The 18,972-nt window shown below is 35.4% G+C and overlaps 4 protein-coding genes across 4 annotated transcripts; 2 read left to right on the forward strand and 2 right to left on the reverse strand.

Annotated features, from left to right (window-relative positions):
* Positions 1–2,651: 2,651 nt before the first annotated feature.
* On the reverse strand, positions 2,652–6,127 carry LOC105952431 (Membrane fusion protein Use1). The gene is made up of 8 exons (XM_012975985.2): positions 5,985–6,127; positions 5,278–5,377; positions 4,990–5,057; positions 4,086–4,158; positions 3,628–3,740; positions 3,445–3,546; positions 3,242–3,341; positions 2,652–3,145 (listed from the first exon to the last, which is right to left on the reverse strand). The coding sequence occupies exons 2-8, from the start codon at positions 5,359–5,361 to the stop codon at positions 2,969–2,971; spliced, it is 717 nt and encodes a 238-aa protein (XP_012831439.2). The 5' UTR covers positions 5,362–5,377; positions 5,985–6,127; the 3' UTR covers positions 2,652–2,968.
* A 280-nt stretch (positions 6,128–6,407) lies between these two features.
* On the forward strand, positions 6,408–8,563 carry LOC105952422 (ARM repeat superfamily protein). Its single transcript, XM_012975973.2, has 7 exons — positions 6,408–6,564; positions 6,812–6,945; positions 7,019–7,233; positions 7,321–7,459; positions 7,857–7,983; positions 8,072–8,190; positions 8,275–8,563. Exons 1-7 carry the CDS (start codon positions 6,408–6,410, stop codon positions 8,314–8,316), a joined length of 933 nt encoding a protein of 310 aa, XP_012831427.2. The 3' UTR covers positions 8,317–8,563.
* Positions 8,564–8,745: 182 nt separating this feature from the next.
* Positions 8,746–14,290, forward strand: PARP1 (poly(ADP-ribose) polymerase 2). The gene is made up of 19 exons (XM_012975961.2): positions 8,746–9,228; positions 9,594–9,643; positions 9,751–9,964; positions 10,049–10,232; positions 10,305–10,614; positions 10,717–10,912; positions 10,999–11,166; positions 11,292–11,416; positions 11,509–11,766; positions 11,841–12,078; positions 12,170–12,279; positions 12,372–12,448; positions 12,526–12,686; positions 12,765–12,956; positions 13,046–13,154; positions 13,283–13,365; positions 13,468–13,605; positions 13,710–13,889; positions 14,020–14,290. Exons 1-19 carry the CDS (start codon positions 9,085–9,087, stop codon positions 14,065–14,067), a joined length of 2,985 nt encoding a protein of 994 aa, XP_012831415.2. The 5' UTR covers positions 8,746–9,084; the 3' UTR covers positions 14,068–14,290.
* Positions 14,291–17,543: 3,253 nt separating this feature from the next.
* LBD14 (LOB domain-containing protein 14) lies at positions 17,544–18,692 on the reverse strand. Its single transcript, XM_012980464.2, has 2 exons — positions 18,320–18,692; positions 17,544–18,221 (listed from the first exon to the last, which is right to left on the reverse strand). The coding sequence occupies exons 1-2, from the start codon at positions 18,602–18,604 to the stop codon at positions 17,760–17,762; spliced, it is 747 nt and encodes a 248-aa protein (XP_012835918.2). The 5' UTR covers positions 18,605–18,692; the 3' UTR covers positions 17,544–17,759.
* Between the last annotated feature and the right edge of the window lie 280 nt (positions 18,693–18,972).

Genomic DNA, 18,972 nt, shown 5'->3' on the forward strand with positions numbered 1-18,972 from the left:
CCATAAAATATTCGGCTTTCTCAATTTGGGCCCGGGCCCGGGCCCGAGCCCTCTCCATTCATTGTTAACACTAATACTAGTTTGTGATTATTATTATTATTATTATTATTATTTACTAGTAATATTAATATTTTTTTGAAATCTTCTCATTGTCCTTGAACTAATTAAGAAGCCAACAAAATATTCTCAACAAATTCCAAAGTGATTAATAATTGAGACCAAGTCAACTTTACCGTGAAAAAAACATAATTACTTACATCACAAAGCACTAATTCATATTAATTAATACAGAACATTAATGCTAACTACTTCCAATCCCTTTTGTCTTCCCTAAATCCCAGGAGACCTTGTACCAATATTATACTATCAATTTACTTTTTATATCTACTATTATTGACAACGTATATAATTTCAAAATTATTTTAATTAATTAATTAATATTTTCCAAATTATTTTAATATGATCAGCCTAGAAAACTTGCCAATTCAATTCTGACTGAAAAGTGAAAACCCGGCCGGTCCGGTTATAGCATACTATATTCTGGGCCTGCAGGAGAGAGGTAGAGAGCATATACTGTTTGTTACCTTCTTGAATTCTCATTACACTAATTTTATAAGGTAACATGCAATAATATAATATATATAGTGTCTGCTGCCATTTTAATATGAGGTTAATTAATTAATTACTAACCAATATATATGGTATTAGGTGAAATATATGAGTTTTTCCATCAACAACAGTTTTCAATTAATTTAGGTGATATATATACTTTACAAAAGATTAATAATTGCTGCATCTGATTTTGATGCATCTGAGATCATGGCTTAGTTCATCATTAGATATTCGGGATGGATGGATGCATATGCAAATAACAGCTGATGCATGCAACATTGAAATTTAGTAATTAATATTATTATATATTAACTAGAAATTAAATAAGACAAATGAAAACTACAAACTGTGATATATATATATTGTTATCCCAGGCATGAAGGATCTCAAATCTAGATGTTTAATTATATGATGCATGACTGAAAAACAAATCAAATCCAAGCCATTTATTTATATATACCTAAAATGTGTAGAGAGAGAGAGATCAATATAATTAATTAAATGGTGTTTGTTTGTGTGTGTTTGTGCTTGGCAATTTGCAATATAAAAGAAAAACGATTATCTAGCCGGCATTAAGAAAAGAAACAGTCTTTCAAACAAAATTCAAACTTGACCGTGTCCCTTTTATATTATATGTGTGTATATATATATATATATATATATATATATATATATATATATATATACCTAAACCCCTCTCTCTCTCTCTCTCTCTCTCTCTCTCTCTCTGTCTGTAGCTCTAGCTCTCTTGAAGAATTAGACCATATATAGATATACTTTCAGAAAAGAATTGAGTTGAGAAATTCGAAGAAAGTTGTAAGTAATTATAATTAATGGGATCCAGTTTTCATGAATCGATTGTAATAAACTCACATGTTGAGGAAGGGACGCAGTACATGATGACGTCATCATCATCGGAAGAAGGAGAAAAGGAGGAAGAGGAGGAGGAATTGGCGGGGGTGGGAAGATCGTACGAGTGCGTGTTCTGCAAGAGGGGTTTCAACACTGCACAAGCTTTGGGTGGCCACATGAACATCCACAGAAAACATACTAGACCTTCTTCAAGAACCTCTAGTACTAATATCATTGCTAATCATCATCCTCGTACTACTAATAATAATCATTATCATAATAAACCTAGTACCGCCACGTCATCGAACCAACGAGAACGACAAATGTTGTACAACACAGGCGGCCCCAGGATGTACCAGCAAATTATTTCACCTTCATCAGCAAATCATTTTGTTGCATCTCATCATCATCATCACCAGCAACCCAGTTTCTACAATAATGAATATCGACAGCCGTCCGATCATCCAATAGTGGTTCCTGCAGATAACTGGCGGTTGAGATTGAGCTTGGAATTCTCTCCCATGAATATTGTGCAGGAAGAAGATAAGAACAAACAGGAGGTGATGATGAATCAAAAAGAAGAGGAGCAGCTGGATTTGGAGCTTCGACTTGGCTATAGCTATGATTCATGAACAATATGTACTTACTTATAAGTTTATGTATGTATACATCTTCAAGATGTTTTGTAATAAATGGTATTATTTGTTTTAATTTCCAAGATAAATAATTAACATTAATGCATATATAAGGAAGATGATATGTAGTATATATATATATATGTATGTGCAGTCCAAGAATTTGGTGATGAATATTTCTTGATGGGATGATTCATTATTTACTAATTTGTTGGTAAGAGATTGTTTATAATGATAGTCTTGTTTCCTTCTACAGTCTATATAGCTAACCCTAATTTAGATAGCATTAGGGTTTATACTTGTGTTCGTAGTCGTGCAACGTGGATCGGAATTGATTGTACTCCATAATTTGCTTTTTCATACTCTAATTTCATATGCTCGATCGTTTAACCTTTGTCATCTTGTTCCTTGTTTCGATAAAGTTTCTTTTTCTAGGGTTTGGATTCCACTCAAAACACACCTGAGAATATGCCCATCCTGAGAATCTATTGGTTCCAGTTCTTTAGGTTTGAAATATTCTCCAAATTATTCTTCCAACTTGAATATTTGTCATTAGGAATATATGTAATAGTTTATTAATTGGACCGAGTCAAATCGCCGTCACTGTTACGACGTTTAACGCAAAAAAATACAGACAAGAAAGAGACTCCGCAGAGTCTAGTCTTCATTAACTCAGACAACACTCTTTCCTACCAAAGCAAAAATGATTTGAAAACAAAACATAAGACAGGACAAAACATATGGTCCAAACAACTACCTGTTTAAATTAATCGCAAGCACCAATCTCTATTCTTTACACATCACAGATAAACACGACGACTTAGAACAGAAGTACATGGTTTTGATTATTGGAAACTTGCTCGTATATTCTAAGTAACGCGTATAAGCAAAACGACCATGACGAATATGCACATCATGGCAAACATGAGTAGCCATGTGAAGCACGACGTTTTCATGCTCTGAGAGTAGACCTCCATTGCACGTGAGTTTGCATGCCCAGTGCTTGCCAAGCTGTGCTCGACAGCTTTCTCTGTCGAGTCGAGTATCTACAATTCATGAAGCATGTGTTGATGTAAAGAAAAAAGAGCAACGGAAAAAGAAGAGATCGACTGAGCCATATCACTAAACAACATTCAACTCACATTCTCGGTGTTTTTGATGGATTGATTCATCATAAGACTACTTTCTTTGAGTTGTCTTGCCAAACCAACCATTTCATCTGTCAAATCTTCTTGTAGTTTTCTGTACCAAGAAATATATATCACTTCACGTTAAATGCATGTATAATCACGAAAATATTTCATCTTCGACAAACTTCAGAAGCAGTGGAAAATACTAACAATACCTGTGTTTCTCAATATGAGCCTGTGCTGCAGTATCCAATTTAACAGATTTTGTAGTATCAGTATCCTCAACGGTATTCGGGGTTCTATCTTCCGATGAAGCCCTGCATGAACAGAAAGTTAGTTTCGAAACATTCGTGACAGCATATAATGAAAAAAGATAGCATCGATGTCATTTGACGTACAGAAATCTTCTTCGTAGTCCTCTTGGAGAGCCAATAATTTCTTTCTCTGATGTAGAAGGGGATTCCCTCACCTTAATCTCAAGAGAAGGCTCCGGAGAAAATTGAGTACTGGGCTGGAATTTTCCCAGGAAACAAGGGCCGGACCCGTTAGAGATAAAATATTATACTATAATGAAATCTAATTAAAACACTATGAGTTCAAAATGTTGAGATAATATTTTATAATCTAGTGTTTAATTCAAGGAGCCGCCAATCGTGACACAATTACAGCTTTTCGCATGTTTTGCATCATAGACGGGAGAGAAACTCTTGAGCCTCGAAAAAAAGGAAAAATAATTCAAGTCTGATTTCCCAAGTAAAAGTCAACTGTGAAACTCTTAGTAAACCAACTGCAATTTACTACAGAAAATGTAAAGAAACCAAAATTCAACAAGTAAACACCTCACAACTAAACGCACCTCGGTGACTGCTAGTTTGGCTGCTATAGCTTCAATTTTCTCTGAATATTCATTCAATTGAGCTTTTGAAACTCTGTAGAAAGACTGACACAACAAGAGTTATTAAAGGAAAAGGTAAGTATAAGACTTCCCGATTTCATCTAGTTACAGACTTGAAGACTAATGTATAAAAGGAAAAGGTGAAAGCAGCATGCTAAAAGCAGTGAACTTATATGCCAACTTACAGTGTAGCATATGAAAGAGAATGAAGTAGTACAGAGGAAGTGCACTAGTGTACGGTTTTTATCCAAACCCACAGACGTTAACTAATCAAATTGACGGTTTTTGTTCATACTGAGCAGTCAATTAACGAACAAGACTCTTTTAGAATTTCTTGTCTGGTATGAAGGGATAAAGCAAAAGACAGATTACTTCACTAAACAAATCATACATAATCTCCATTGTTCGAAAAGAGACGCTGTTATCTTTAAGGCCCTTATCAATCAAATGACACCATTAAATCCATATAACAGCTAAAATATATATAGTCATCGTAGAACTAATGACGATAGCAATCTTGAACGACTCACTGTAACAAAATCTCTTTAAAAATTTACCATCTTTACTGAATATCATCAACAACATGAATTGATAATTATAACTTTTTATGGTGTACACTAAAATTAAAATCACATGCTTAAGAAACTGAGCAATCAGTTAGCTAAAGGGGATTTTATGCACTCAACAAAGAAGCAAATGATAGAACCTCATCAATACAGCAACTTATATTGTGCATTCGTATCACAAATATATTTTTGATCTAACATAAAAAAGATCGAAGATAAGCCACCAATCTTATGTGCAGTAGCTCATTGAAGTGTGAAATGTGATATAATATTAAAGCTCAAGAGAAAGTGACACTAACCTTGGCAGACCTTCAGGACTCCTCTCTTCGGCCAGTTGCTCCAGTTGCTCGCGCAGAGTGGCAACATACTATACAGTTACCATCACATACAAAAGAATAAGTACCCATTTATCAATATGTATAAAAAATGTAAGATGTCAACAGAAACCCAAGAATTATACAACATGTTCTCCCTGAACTGTTCCAACATTAGCTACAAAATGCACGTAGATACATGCTTAAATGGAAACAGAATACTTCTTGAACTATGATCATTGAACATTCGACTTTTGAGGACTCAGAACATACATGTACGAGTTTTGTTTGATTTTGTTGCTGTGGAGCTGCTGCAAGTAACCGTCTCAAATTCACTTCAGTTTTGCTCGACCCCATCACACAATCCTAAAAGCTACACAAGAAATGAAAGGCCAATTAAATAAATAGCTTGCAAATTAGCTGAATATGAACTAATTACGTATTGAGTGATTGAGTCTGTTCAAAATGTACAACGTTATAATCACGATAACAAGGTCAACCATCACAGCCTCATAGGTGTCACGAATGTAAGATAGGAAAGAAAAGATAAGCCAGAAACATTTGTGTTTTCTGCTTTGGCAATGGAATCCCAAGATTATGGTCACGGTTTCGATCATAACATGATCAGTGCTTCGACTTCTGAATGCACCTATCTGATGAAACGGGCAAGACATGCCATACAATGCCTCAAACTAGTTGTCAAGCTGGATCCGACAAGCAAGAAAAACAAACGAAAACATTCTGACCGGAATTCAAGAATTTAGGTTTCTTTTACAGAATTGATTGAATAATCTATCAGATTTTGGTTTTCTATGATAGAAAAGCACACTAAAATGCACAATCAGCCCAATCACCACAACATATAATAAGGATTTAAGCAATAGTTTACTCGTCCCAAAAGGTTTTCTTTTTCTGATTAAATCCTAATCAAGGAAATGAAATTGAAAAAGGAATACAGAAGAAGGGGGAATAATCCATACCTGATTCGAGGAACCTCAAAATACCTCAAAGCGGTGGATCAGCGGAGATTCAATTAGCAGCAGATCGGCGCAGAACAACTGGTGAAAAACGCTGCTGATTAATGAGATTCAAACAAATGACAACTCCGACGGGAGGTGACAGCGGTGTCGATCGTCGCAACTCGCAGGCACCCACAGTTTTTGTGGTCAGAGGATGTGGGTCGAGTTCGGGCTTTACAAAATGGGTTTTTTTTTCCGGGTCTGGTTTTATTTTATAGTAAGTCGTGACCCGAACCCGGATTCCGACCTTAACGGGTTCCAGCTTCAAAGTCGGTATAAAGATTTCCGCGGCAAAATAACGCCACCCCCAATCAAGTTGGGCATCAAAACCCTAGCAATCTGTGAGTTTCATCTTCGAGGGAGCTAGGGTTTTGCTCTATTGAAATGGATGCCCAACGTTCATTCCAAGTCTCGCCGGAAACGGAGAAATTTCTGTGCCAGCAATTGTTGGATCAAAACCAACCAATCTCAGAGCGATTTAGAGCCCTCTTCTCTCTCCGCAACCTCCGCGGCGCTGCACCCAGAAATGCGCTTATCCAAGGTATATATGTTCGTAGACTTACAAATATTCTGCTGAATCTGATTGGGCTTTTTAGGTTTATGAGAAAATCGAATTTCTAAAGCTACGATTTTTATTTATTTATTTATTATTATTTGGGGATTTGAAAGGGTGGAGATGAATGCTGAATAAGCTCTTCAATTTTTTAATTTTTTTTTGTTTAATATGTGATTATGGGAAAATGAGCTGCACCATAATTCTTTGATGAAGTGAACATTTCTAATTTCAGCAACTAGAGATACCTCAAACCTGCTTGCACACGAGGCCGCGTTTGCTTTGGGTCAGATGCAAGATTCGGAAGCCATCCCCGCTTTAGAAACTGTTCTGAATGATCTTTCATTGCACCCCATTGTTCGCCACGAGGTATTGTGATTTTGACTCTTCGATGTTTTAGCATGTATCACAAGCTTTATATTGTTCGTGTAAACTTGTGCAGGCTGCAGAAGCTCTTGGTGCAATTGGATTAGAACGTAATATTGCGCTTCTTAAGCAAAGTTTAGCCTCGGATCCAGCTCAGGAAGTTAGAGAAACCTGTGAGTTAGCCCTGAGTCGAATTGAGGAGATGAAGAATACAACTATCTCCGAATCATCCCCTTTCTTGTCGGTTGACCCTGCTGCCGCTGCTACTTGTTCTTCTATGCGAGAACTTAGGTTGTCTTTCTTGACACATATTAGATAGATTCTTGATTTTTTAAGTAGCTTCGTTTTGTTGCTTGATCCATTTGTACAATTTTTCAGGGAAGTTTTATTGAATGAAAAGAAGAGCATGTACGAGCGTTATGCTGCTCTTTTTGCTCTTAGAAACCTCGGGGAAGATGAAGCTATCTCTGCTATTGTGGAGTCCCTAGGTGCAACTAGTGCTTTGCTACGACACGAGGTTTGTTGTCCTTTTCCGGCTGTACTTGTCTATTTTATTTATGTTGTATTCAAAGTTATGAATTCTGATTGCTAGAAATTTTGCAATTTGCGAGTAGAATTTGTTGTGCTTGATGCCGTAGTTATATTGGAGTTCACACTGAATATGGTAACGAGCAGATATAGCTGCTTTTTGATAGGCAATGTTCTTGATGCCAAATGATAGCCCAAATATTTTTATATAATCTTTTCGTTAAGTGGAAGATTTGTCTTTAAATTATTTATTAAGCACTCTGAACGAAGCTATTAGAGTATCAGTACTTATCATCGAATGTTGTTAGGTAGTTACAAAGAAAGAAAAAAAAAGCCTATGTATAAATTCTGATTGATTTTGTAACATTTTGGAATTCTGTGGTCAGGTTGCGTATGTATTGGGGCAACTGCAGAACAAGAAAGCTTCGGATGCACTATCCGATGTTCTTAGAGACGTAAATGAACATCCTATGGTTAGACATGAAGCAGCTGAGGCTCTTGGTTCGATTGCAGGTTTAGCTTCTCTCTCTACATGTGTGATTGGATTCATGTAATTTCTTACAAGAAAATAAATTTTTACTACTTTTTAAAATTTATGTAGACAATCGATGCATTGCTCTGCTCGAGGAATTTGCCAAGGATCCAGAGCCTATCGTCTCGCAGAGCTGTGAAGTTGCTCTCAGCATGCTCGACTTTGAGAGATCGGGAAAATCCTTTGAGGTAATTAATTGAACTCTAAATTGAAATTTCGTAATTTATGAATACATTCTCCATCTGAGATTAATATATTGTATTCTTCTGCAGTACCTTTTCATGCAGACCCCTCAAGTGCAGCAAGCTTCATAGTAAAGTTGCATTTGCGCTTCTTCCGAGCCGTTGAAGAACCAATTCGAGCCTTTGATCGAACAAACGATCGTACCCGAATTTCTGAGTTCTTCATTATGGAAAAAAAAAAAATTATACATTTTATGGAAACAAAATTGGTATGTGCTACCAAGATTAGTACTTATTTATATGAGAGTTCAATGTTGTATTGTGACAATTGTTTTTTTATTCTTTTTTTGTCGAATGAGGATGGACGGTTCACACAAAATGACTCGATTTTGTTCTGGAAAATAAACCTCCGAAATAGAATCATTATTGAAGAATGAAAAGTATAAATAAAAATATTACAATTGAATGAAGGAATCAAACTACATTATGGAAAAGATTAGGGGTAGTTAATTGATTAGTAAAAAAGCCCAAAGACGCAAAAATGTGCCTCTATATTGCAGATAAAGAGCTGTATGAAAAAAGAAAAAAAAAATCGATTTTAGAAATATACAATAAGAAATGAAACGACGTCGTTTTGTAAGATTTCTGTGTTCCTTTCTTGGCAATCTGTTTGAAGGTTTAGGGCTCTAAAATACTAAATTAAATTAGTAGTAGTAAACAATCCCAAATGGGTTGCTGCTATGAATGAATATTATTAAAGAATCGGGCGTTTAATATTTCTATTTCCTAAAGATTCCCTTGTTCCTTCCATTGTACACTGTGTTTTATTAAGGCTTTAAAAAGCAATCAATCACTCGAACGAACGAACGAACAGTTATTTTTCTTGAAGAAAAGTGGGGAATGGCGAACCCTCCGAAGCCATGGAAAGCAGAGTATGCAAAGTCATCAAGATCTTCATGCAAGACTTGCAAGATTTCCATTAACAAGGAGATTCTCAGGCTCGGCAAGATGGTTCAATCCTCCCATTTTGATGGCTTCATGCCTGTAATTTTCCCCCCTTCCTTCCCTCTTTCTCTCTCTCTAACTTCCCATTTTATGATAATTAGTAGTCCTTCTTAATGTTTCTTGATAAAACCCACTTTCCGGTTTTTTTCTTTTGTTTTGAGAATGTGGGTTTTTTCCCTTTTGCTTCAATTTTTCAAGTTTGTGTCTGTCTAAGGTTTATTTTTCAGGGGTTATTTCTGTATTGCCGGTAGTTTCTGATGTCTTTTGAGTTTCTTGAACTAATTATTTTACCGATTCTTGACTTAATTCTTTCGAAAGAATATCGCATTATCAAGATGTTTGTAAAATATTAGTCTTCATTTACTTTATGCCACTTGACACGAGATTGTTTGTTGTGGAGCCAGATGTGGAACCATGCTTCTTGCATCTTGAAGAAACCGAAGCAGATAAAATTGTACGTATTTCCGATTTGAATCAATCCTTATCTTCACTAAATAGTAAACTGAAAATAATTGTTCCCAGTACACATTTCCCAATTAACGCACAATCTTGTGGTTTCAGGGTTGATGATGTTGAAGGGCTAGAATCGCTTCGTTGGGAAGATCAGGAAAAGATCAGAAAGTATATTAATAGTGCTGCGGTGTCGAATTCTCCAGCTTCTGCTTCTGCTTCAGCTTCAGCTTCTACTTCTGCAGTTGTACAATGTGGCATAGAAGTTTCACAAACATCTCGTGCTACTTGTCGCTGCTGTAACGAAAAGATTATGAAGGGAGAGGTACATAATTTTACGACTTAAACTGATAATTTAGGGTAATATATTAAACTTAAATTAGTTTTTAAGGTTGCCCTTTTTTCTTAGATTCGGATATCAACCAAGCCTGAAGGCCAAGGTGCAAGAGGGTTGGCTTGGAACCATGCCAAGTGTTACATGGAAGTATCGCAGAAATCTCGAGTGGAGAGCTTTTCTGGATGGGAAAGTCTATCACCCTCTGACCGCGCTACAGTTCTTGCATTCGTCAACAAGAATCCTCAGACAGCAAACGGTTAGAATTGTTTGATTTTGTGTTGACTGGTTGGTTTCTTTTGTCCACATCACTCACATTTTTTTGTTTCAGAGGAGAAGGAACTTGTGCTCGAATCCTCAGCAAACAAAGGTGGTGCAAAGAGGAAAAGAGCCGTCGAAAATGATCTGAAATTGAAAGTTTCTAAAGCTACAGTGAATGCATGTTCGAACTCAAGTAGCGTTAAAAGTAAAAACTTGGAAGATGAAAAACCTGAAGCGGCTGTTTTGGAGATGCAGACTAAGGATCTGTGGACCGTTAAAGATGATCTGAAAAAGTACGTCGTTACATCAGAGTTAAGAGCGATGCTTGAAGCCAATGAGCAGGACCCGAAAGGATCAGAGTTCGATCTGAGAGAACGCTGGTAATATTTTCGTTCCTTATGTACAGTTTTCGGAAATAGAAGTTAATTATTTAACATGGTATATGAAATTTTCAATCGTTTTTTTTTTGGCGTACTGGTCAGTGCTGACGGAATGTTCTTTGGAGCACTTGACAAATGCCCAATGTGTTCTGGATGGCTCCGTTATTCGTCGGGAATGTATAGATGCGGTGGATATTTGTCAGAGTGGACTAAGTGTTCGTATTCTACAACCGAGCCTCCACGTGTTAATGGGAAGTGGAAAATCCCTGAAGAAACGGGCAATCATTATCTTCTCGAGGTAAGTCGGATGACTAGAGAAGCATTAGTTACAAGCGGGATTACTTACTTCTAAGTAATGCTTAAACAAATCTAAAATATTTACAGTGGTTTAAGTCGCAAAAGGTGAATAAACCAAAACGAGTGCTCCCTCCAAATTCACCTTTCGGACCATCTGGCAGCGGTCAACCCTCTAATGAGCTAAGTCAATCGTTCAAGGTTGAAAGTATTGGAGACTTACAAGTTGCCATTGCTGGAATACCTAAAGAATCAATGGTAAGTTTTTTTTTCCTATTATTATTTTTTTTTCCTCGTTCTCTCGTCTTATTCAACAGATAATAACTGTAGCGTTTATGAAGGGCTTTCGTGATTAGTTATAAATTTATTTATTTTTTTGGCAGGAGGAGTGGAAGAAGAAAATTGAGGGAGCAGGTGGACAATTTCATGTGAAAATAAAAAAAGGAACCAATTGCTTCGTTGTAAACGGTATGTTGGACGACAATGCCGCTGAGGTAAAGAAGGCAAGGTAATGATGCTAAATTGCAAAACGTAAGACACTTTCCATTAGTCGCGGCCCGACTTTTCCTTCTCAGTCAACTGTTCGTTCCATGTTGACAGGAGGATGAAATTGCCAATTGTGAGGGTAGAATATTTGATCGAGTGCTTTAAAAGACAGCAAAAACTCCCCTTTGCCTCGTACCTAGTTGAGTCCATTGAAAAGACGCATGGTGTGTCGACTGTTAAGGTGAAAGTTAAAGGGCAAAGTGCTGTGCACGGGTCTTCTGGCTTACAAGATTCCGGGCATATTCTTCACGACGGAAAAAGTATATACAATACAACGTTGAATATGTCCGACTTGTCAACCGGTGTTAATAGGTAAATTCTTTTTTCTTATTGCCTCTTCTCTTTATTTACTCGTGAAGTCTGATTTTTGTGTACTCCATGTGAAGTTATTATATCCTTCAAATCATTCAAGATGATAAGAACTCCAACTGCCATGTGTTCCGGAAATGGGGTCGAGTTGGAAACGAAAAAATTGGCGGGACAAAATTGGAACACATGTCGAAAACTTGTGCCATACAAGAATTCAAACGGTTGTTTCTAGAGAAAACTGGCAACTCATGGGAGGCGTGGGAAGATAAGAAAGATTTCCGAAAGCAACCTGGCAGATTCTATCCTTTGGACATTGTACGCTAATTTCGTTTTCTTTCCCCGTTAGTCGGAATTTTATTTGTAGCAATAGAATCAAAATCTTGAAATGCTATAAATTTGATTGTAGGATTACGGGGTGAAAGATTTGTCTAGAAAGCAGCTTAATTTCAGTAGCAGCAAACTTGCACCTCAGTTGGCGGAATTGATGAAGATGCTTTTCAATGTCGAGACATACAGGTATTTGAATTTGTTTTGTTATGATGAAAAAAAAATACAAAAATTACGATTTTTATGATTTTATGATGGATCTGATCGATCGAAGTTTGTAGGGCTGCTATGATGGAATTCGAGATCAATTTATCAGAAATGCCACTGGGAAAACTTAGCAAAAGTAATATCCAAAAAGGTGCGTCTTATCTATCGAGCCTCGTCGTATCTTCCTCCAAAGTACCGATGTGGAATTTATGTTTATAATTTTTGCAGGTTTCGAGGCGTTAACACAAATACAGGATTTGTTGAGCAGCACTGCTTATGCTCCTAGCATCAGAGAGAATCTTATAGTTGATGCCAGCAACAAATTTTTCACGGTTATTCCTTCTATCCATCCACGCGTTATTAAGGACGAGGACGACTTTAAATCGAAGGTACAATCTTTTTTATAAAAAAAAATGGATTTATTTCTTTCCGTCGTCTCTTAGCAGTGCAATGATTTTTTTCATTAGGTGAAAATGCTGGAAGCACTACAAGACATTGAAATAGCATCTAGCCTCGTTGGTCTCGATACAGACAATGACGACTCAGTTGACGACAAGTACCAAAAATTACGTTGCGATATTTCTCCTCTTTCTCGTGACAGTGAGGAGTTTCAACTGATTGAGAAATATCTCAATTCGACGCATGCTCCTACTCATACAGTGGGTCCCCCGTTTTCTTTTTCCTCGCTACTCCCGTTTTTCTTTACTTTTGTCGAATTTGTGTTTTGAATATGTACATCATTTTGCAGGAATGGGCTCTTGAATTGGAGGAAGTGTTTTCTCTTGAAAGACAAGGAGAAATGGACAAGTATGCCCCTTATCGAGCAAAACTCAAGAACAAGATGCTTCTCTGGCACGGTGGGTTCATATTGTATCTATTATGCATTACGATCACTATTTACTCGGATATATATATCTTCGAGCATATTTACGTAAAGAAACAACTGGGGACGAATAAATAATGTATATATTATGTGTCATTACAGGGTCAAGGTTGACCAATTTTATTGGTATCCTTAGCCAAGGGTTGAGAATTGCTCCTCCAGAAGCCCCGTCAACTGGCTACATGGTTTATTCTAATTTTTTTTTTTTCCCTAATGTTTACTTGTTAGAAATCATAATAGCAAGATTAGAAAAAAATAATAATAAATAAATTATTGGATGTGTGTAGTTTGGGAAGGGAGTTTACTTTGCTGATCTAGTCAGCAAAAGTGCTCAATACTGCTTTACTGACCGAAAGAATCCAGTGGGACTAATGCTTCTCAGCGAAGTTGCCTTGGGCGAGGTTCATGAGTTAACAAAGGCGCAGGTACAACCATAAACTCGGGTTTTTTTTCTCCTACATTCTTGGAATATGTGTTTCCTTAATACTAATTTGTTATCGTTTTTTTTTTTTGGAAACTAAATTATCAGTATATGGATAAGCCTCCAAAAGGGAAGCACTCGACAAAAGGGCTTGGGAAGAAAGTGCCGCTAGAATCGGAATATGTGGAATGGAGGGACGTAGTTGTACCTTGTGGAAAACCGGTGGCATCAAAAGTCAAGGCATCCGAGCTTATGTATAACGAATACATTGTCTATAATACAGCTCAAGTAAGTATTTCTTCTGTGCTGCAAAAAAACCAAAAGTTGTTTTCGAGTGAGGGTTGACTTTTTTCTGTACGATGTTCCTGTCTGAATCTCATGTTTATTTATTTATTTATTTTTTATTTTTTTTATGCAGGTTAAGATGCAGTTCCTACTGAAGGTGAGGTTCCATCACAAGAGGTGATAGACCACAAAAAATCCAGGGATGTATAGTACCTTTTTTTTCTTTTTGGGGGGTTCGTTGCAAATTTGGTGAAATTAATTTGCAGTTTTTGTGTAGTGGGAATTTAATATGAGTTAGTTAGATCTCATTTTGGGGTTTGCTGGAGATCTAACTCTCCTATGAATCTTGGTCTGAATTAGTGTTTTCTTGAACTACTGCAAGAAAAAAATGCACTTTTGTGATTCTTTTTTGTTTTTTGTTTTTTTTTTTTTTTTTTTTTAAGTGGCTTCTTGATTAAAGCCATGCATTAATTCCTTTACAATAATATAAAGGGTAAATTACAAACACCCCCCTGAGGTATGGTCAAATTACAAAAACACCCCTCTTGTTTGGATAATTACAATCACCCCCTCAGCTCCTCAAATTTAGTGGAATCTTCGAGATTATATGAAATATTATCACTTTTGTACCCGTTTTATACCATTCAAACTCTACATTATGAAGCAAGATGATCATAATATGTGATTTTTAACTTGTGTATATCAGTTTGTGGTGCATCGGAAACTGTATTTTTACACAAAACGAGTACAAACTAGAGCACATTCCGCGGAATCTAGATGATTATGTTGATTTTGGCACAATAAGGGTGGAGGTGTAAGAAAAAATCATAGTTGAGGAGGGTAGATGTAATTATCCAAACAAGAGGGGGTTTTTTGTAATTTCACCATACCTCAGGGGGGTGTTTGTAATTTACCCTAATATAAATAACTAAAAAATAAAATTGTCACTGCAACTTTACCTAAAACCTGACCATTTCGATAATATATGTACATAATTTTGCGTAAATTATGGTCTAACCCTTGTGGTAAAGTTAAATTGCAAAAAAAACCCTATTGTTTGGGTAAATTACGATTATCCCTCAATTATGAATCTTCTTATACGTCCAACTATATAGTGTCATATTCAACGTAATCTTCTAGATTTTGTGGAATATTATCTATTTTGTGCTCTTTTTGTGTAAAAATGGAGTTTTTTTATGCACATCAATCTGATATTTACAAGCCAAGAGACTCATCTTACGAGTTGTTTCAAAATGTGGAGAATGGGTTAAAACGAGTATAAATTGGAGAATATTTCACATAATCTAAAATATTCAATTAAATTTAATACCACAGTGCTAGTTGTGTAATAAAATTTATAGTCGAAGGTTATAATTAGCCTACATGAGTGTTTTTTTCGTAATTTATCCTATAACTTTTGAGGCAATGTGTATGTATATGAATCCACTTATAATAAAATGATTTTGTGGCTGACATTGGGATTGCCAAAAGGCTTAAAGCTTTCATTAGTAGTGAAAGCAAACACACGGTTGAGATAAGTATTTATTTAATTAATAAATAAGTACTATATAGTATATATTAATATGAAAGTGGGCTCAATTGTCTAGGGTTTATGAACTAAAGAGTAGTTCTACCTAATGTTAGTACTCTTTGTTTATAGCATTTTTATAAAATATTCGAAATATTAATTTTTAATAATTTCTTGAAGAAGAAAGAAATTATAAAATAATTTCACTAACACAAAATGTAGTGACATACATAGACCATGTGTCCCTAAATTGAGAGCATTGTACCACATGCTTTAATGATGATTTGGAAAGTAATTAATCAACTTGATAAAGAAATTAAACACTACTCATTAATCATTAAAAAAATTGATGGCTAATTTATTCGAAGGGTCGTCGATACAAAAAAAAAATTGAATTAATTTATTTAGTAGAACTTTTGAATTTTGATTTACGATAGTTTTGGATTTTTTTTTTTTAATTGCTGGAATCAGAATTATATACTATGTTGTTTTGTACTTGTGTAATTACTTTTAGCAACTCTTGTTTATAAGTAAAAGTCGCTTTTCTTAGTCAAGCGGCATGTGACCACTTTCAGACCTCATTTCGGCGTTAAGGCATTGAAAATTGAAATAACAAAAGTTGTCCGAAAGAAATTCCTTTTTTTGATGTTCATTTGAATCCAAACATGACTCCATTAATTTAATTAATACTGAAAATTTGTTTTGAATTGCATAATGGTCAGAGAAGAATATCAAGGAACTAATTATAGGAAGAATTACATTATTAATATATTTAATAATAAATCAATTGCAGAAAATTGAAAAAAAAAAAATTACGATTAATGGAATAAGAATGAAATAGAGCCCACACACAGACACACGGATGCATATAATTAATCACATGATGCAGAAGAAATATAATTTAATTACAGATAAATAAATTAAACTATAAAAATGCATTAGAAAAATGTTAACTGTATTCAAGATTTGAAGCATTGTGACCAGCCATGCTTCCACTAATTAATTAATTAGCTAGAATAATTCTCAATTGAAATACATAATCTTCTAAAGTAAACAACTACTTATAGTTATTAAACAAAAAAAAGGCACCTTTTATATAAGAAATTAACAATTAGCTCACAGTTAATAATTAGCAGCTGCAATTTGGTATAATATATATCCAGTTGAGCACAGAAGAAACATTTTACAGGTATAGTCAAGAAAGTAGTATAGACAAGCTACCAACCGCCTATCGATTCATCGGTTCCCGTTACCGAAACCCTCTTGTTAATTAGATTTGCATCAATATTATTAGTACCTGCCAACAAGGATTGTAATACAATGTTAATTAATCAAATTAACAACTGGTAATTAACTAGCAGATCTCTTACAGTACTTTAATTTATGCCTTGACCCATCTGCTGTACATTAACTCATTACAAACTGCCAACGGCAAGAGCATTGCCCTAGCAGTATCAAAGTGAAGAGGGTAGTGTACGTTAGATCACGGGTTTTATTCCGTTGGGTTCGGTTGTAAGCCAATTTTATTAAAAAAAAAAAAAAGAGAGAAAAATTATTACAAAGAGATCATGCATAATAAATATCTAAAACAGTATTCATGATTGAAATGCGCAGATAAGTGCAGGCATTTATCATCATGCATTAATTAGAAAAAATGCATCTAGACCAAAACTAGGTTATGTTCTGGCCCGGCATAGGTATTAAATGAGTAGTATAAAATATTGTCTATATATATATATATATATATATATATATATATATATATATATATATATATATATATAGAGAGAGAGAGAGAGAGAGAGAGAGAGAGAGAGAGAGAGAGAGAGAGAGAGATGGGTAGGTAAGAATGTTCTTCAGGTTGTGAATGATCAGAAAGTCATTAGTCATATGAAAAAGTGATGATGAGATGTGTAAGAATGTTGCTCAAAGATCAACAGCTATACCTAATAATTAGGTTAATCAAATTAAGGGGAAAGACTGTAACAGAAGAAATCTGATTAATTAGTGTCTTAATTAGGTTTAAGAAATCTAGGTCTCAATAGCTGGACCTTGAACAACAGCATAAATTAAAAAAAAAAGTATGATATTATTGTACACATGGTCTAATCAGAAAAGAAAAAACCAGGTTTTCTGACAGCACAACATTTCTAGGGTTTCCAGCTTAGCTGCATATATAAATGCTTGTCATTAAAGGTTTGAAACATTTAAACTAATACAAAATTTGACAAGAATCATCAATAACTCTTCGATCGGATCAATCGATCTTCACCCGTGATTAATTATTACGTAATAATAATATATATTCTACTGATCATGATGAAGCCCTAATTAAGAGATTTTGATCAAGAATGCTGAATATATCTGAAGGCCAATGACTGGAGTTCATCCGTATCGTGATCTTGAAACGACCACTGCATCGTCCCATTCGACTGCATTTCGATCGAGTCCATGCTCCCGAACGACGAATTCTCTTCCGGAAAACACGAGTTCTCGTACTTCACTTGAGAAGGGTTGAGATTCGTGTAGTAGTTTCCGCTCGACGGATTATTGTAATACGGCACGTGATTCTCACTAACGTTGTTGTTGTTGTTGAAATTTGGATCAAACATATTAGTTGCGCCCTGATTTTGCAACAACCAGCTCTGAACATCTTGCGGAAACGAATGGCTATCGCCGAAGAACTTGTGATTGTTGTTATTATAATTAGGGTTTTGATCAGCACTACTAGTGTTGGAGCTGTTGTTTAAGATGCTTTGAGCTGCCTGTTCCTTGAGTGAAGCTAATTGTGCTTGTAAATTCACAACCTGAGTATATATATATTTCAAGAATCATTAAAAACAATTTCTTTAAAATAAAAAATGATCATCACCAAATGAAAAAAAAAAGGTAAAGTTAAAATCACCTGCTGTTGGAGGGCAAAAATATGTGAAACACAGCCATAGATGGGATCTTGAAGCCTAGCTTGAGCTTCATAAGAAATGGTGACGGCAGCCTCACACCTGTCAGTCACAGGCAGGTGAGCGAGAAGTTTCGACACGTTGCTCGCACCGAAAACCTTATGAATGGCTGCAAAATGAGTGGCGCCTTGTTCATGGCAGAAATAAGGGGCGAAAACACACCCCCTCACGCATTTCCTCCTCAAGAATTTGCACGCGCCGCATGGTGAACCTGATCCTGTCATATTCATATCACTTTCTTGAAAAAAAAAAATTTTTTTTTTTTTTTTGGATGTTGTCTGAAGATTAAATTGGATTTTTTCTTAGTGAAGTATGTATGTAATAAATGGAGTTTTTTTTTTGTTAATTTATGGAATGATGATGAAAGGTGATTAGCATACACCAGTGGTATATATGCAGGGTGAGGGAGAAGGAGGTGACTATATTTTATTGTGTAAATTATTGAATGCTGTTCCCTTATTGGGCAGCAAGAATTCAATATTTTAATTCCTTAAATAATAAATAAATAGTTTTTCTATTTTTATTTTTTTCTATTAACACCATCCGTCCAAAATGTTATACCCTGGTTTAATTTTGAGATTCCAATTTCAGTATCATC

Source organism: Erythranthe guttata, chromosome 4 (assembly GCF_056151865.1).
Source record: "Erythranthe guttata isolate IM_541 chromosome 4, IM_541, whole genome shotgun sequence".
Classification (NCBI taxonomy): domain Eukaryota; kingdom Viridiplantae; phylum Streptophyta; class Magnoliopsida; order Lamiales; family Phrymaceae; genus Erythranthe; species Erythranthe guttata.